Raw genomic sequence first — 2532 nt, forward strand, 5'->3', positions numbered from 1 at the left:
TCAGGGGAAGGCCTCGGCCTCCCTGCCCTGTTGCTGGCCCTCCAGAGGGACTGGCTGGCCCCTGTGTGAGACGGGCGGCTGGACTAGAGGGACCCTCACTGGTCTGACCCATTAGGGCTCTTCTGGTGTCCTTCTCAGGGGAAGGCCTCGGCCTCCCTGCCCTGTTGCTGGCCCTCCAGAGGGACTGGCTGGCCCCTGTGTGAGACGGGCGGCTGGACTAGAGGGACCCTCACTGGTCTGACCCAGCAAGGCTCTTCTGGTGTCCTTCTCAGGGGAAGGCCTTGGCCTCCCTGCCCTGTTGCTGGCCCTCCAGAGGGACTGGCTGGCCCCTGTGTGAGACGGGAGGCTGGACTGGAGGGACCCTCCGTGGTCTGACCCAGCAGGGCTCTTCTGGTGTCCTTCTCAGGGGAAGGCGTCGGCCTCTCTGCCCTGTTGCTGGCCCTCCAGAGGAACTGGCTGGCCCCTGTGTGAGACGGGAGGCTGGACTGGAGGGACCTTCACTGGTCCGATCCAGCAGGGCTCTTCCAGTGTTCTTATGTGTGTCAAAAGTGCATGTGCCTCTGATGCTTGTGAGGAGCTGCTAGCAGCAGGAAAGAAAGCGGTTGACTGCTGGAGTTCGCTTGCCCGTAGCACTGGGGATTGCAGCATCTTCATTTAGGGGCCATGAGAGAGAGACAAGCCGGGGTGGGGAGCTGGCCATGGGTCAGCAGGGCATGAGGTGGGTAGAAATAGTCCCTCCAGGGGGATCCAAAAGAGATGCTGCTGGTTACCGGCAGGAGAACCCTGAACCTGTCCTTTTGATAACAGCTTTTTTCTCCGTCTTCAGCCTCCCGTACGGCTGGGTTGCCATCTTCTCTCTGTGGCTCGGAACCTCCATCAATCTCCCAGGCGCCACTTTCCCCTGATTCCCATTGTGGTGGAGCAGACGGTAAGTTGAGCATGTAGAGTGGGGGCTCCTCCTTCTGTGTTTCCTTCTGTGTGTCCTCTACGAAGCTCCTGTGTGGGGGGAGACCGTGGCTCAGTGGCAGAGCCTCTGCTTGGCCTGCAGAAGGTCCCAGGTTCACATATCCAGCATCTCCAGGTGAAAGGACCAGGCAGGAGGCGATGGGAAAGACCTTGACCTGAGACCCTGGCTCAGTGGTAGAGCCTCTGCTTGGCCTGCAGAAGGTCCCAGGTTCACATATCCAGCATCTCCAGGTGAAAGGACCAGGCAGGAGGCGATGGGAAAGACCTTGACCTGAGACCCTGGCTCAGTGGTAGAGCCTCTGCTTGGCCTGCAGAAGGTCCCAGGTTCACATATCCAGCATCTCCAGGTGAAAGGACCAGGCAGGAGGCGATGGGAAAGACCTTGACCTGAGACCCTGGCTCAGTGGTAGAGCCTCTGCTTGGCCTGCAGAAGGTCCCAGGTTCACATATCCAGCATCTCCAGGTGAAAGGACCAGGCAGCAGGTGCCGCGAAAGACCTCTGCCTGGAGAGCCACTGCCGGTCTGAGTAGACAAGGCTGACTTCGATGGACCAATCAGACCGAGGGTCTGATTTATGTGTTCGTGCATCCCTGGAAGAGAGGGTTAGGGACAGTGTTTCCTCTAAGCTGAGTCAGTGTGAGCCAGCTCGCAGTTTTTTAGCCTCCGGCTCACACATTTTTGTCTTAGTTCAGGAAGGATGGCTCCAGAGCAAACTAATTTATGCAGTAGCCCAATCGCTCGCTCACAACGTTAATGCCAGTGGCTCACAAGACTCCACTGCTTAGAGCAGGGGTGTCGAACTCATTTGTTATGAAGGCCGGATCTGACATAAATGAGACCTTGTTGAGCTGGGCCACGTCTGTCATAAAAGGTAAAAAAGACCAGAATTTGTACAGGATGGAGTGACATACATTCAACTCACACAAGTTTGTGATACCAGAATTATTGGTGGACTTTATTTGGCTAAACTGGAGGCCCATCTTATAGAATAATAACATACAATACAGAAGGAAACAACATCTGGCCTTCTCCTGTATATGTACATCTTATGTAAAAAAATTTTTTGAATGTATGTCAAATTTGTAATTGGAATTGTGACCACTGAGGAAGGCCCTTTGAGGGGCCGAAACGCGTTTGGTTCAGTTGCACAGCACTAACCCATCTATGTATGAATGTTGAGAAGTTTTTTTATGTCTGAATGGTACATTTTTAATGAGTCTAAGTTTTAAAATGTGTACACCTGAATAAATTTTGCATTTTTATAATATTTTGAGTCAGCTTAACCCTTGTGGATTCATAAAAGGTAATGCCAGGTAGCGGAGAGATAAACTTTATAAAGGACACAAACACAAAGGGTTTTTTTAACTTAAAATAAAAACATGCGTAAGACATGAGCACTCTTGCAACATTTTCTTTATTTAACAGTGTCTGATAAAACTGACACCTCTTGCTCTGAATGATTGCATTGAAATGTCTGTGCTGTTGCAATCTTGAGTATGCTGTTCAGGTGTGTATCTGTAAGCTGCAAACCTATGATGATGCAGCAGCAGAACTGGAAGAAGAAGC

The 2532-nt window shown here is 51.9% G+C and overlaps 1 protein-coding gene across 1 annotated transcript in view; it reads left to right on the plus strand.

The window, feature by feature from the left end:
* Nucleotides 1-2532, plus strand: part of CLPP (caseinolytic mitochondrial matrix peptidase proteolytic subunit) — a gene marked incomplete at its 3' end in the record, with an annotated part of 15976 nt that overhangs the window by 2429 nt on the left and 11015 nt on the right. Inside the window, exon 2 of the mRNA XM_015418301.1 lies at nucleotides 827-928. Coding sequence (XP_015273787.1) covers nucleotides 827-928 — 102 coding nt within the window. The remainder of the gene's footprint in view (nucleotides 1-826; nucleotides 929-2532) is intronic.

The sequence above is a fragment of the Gekko japonicus genome, unplaced genomic scaffold (genome assembly GCF_001447785.1).
Source record: "Gekko japonicus isolate JY-2015 unplaced genomic scaffold, Gekko_japonicus_V1.1 scaffold5451, whole genome shotgun sequence".
Taxonomy (NCBI): Eukaryota; Metazoa; Chordata; class Lepidosauria; order Squamata; family Gekkonidae; genus Gekko; species Gekko japonicus.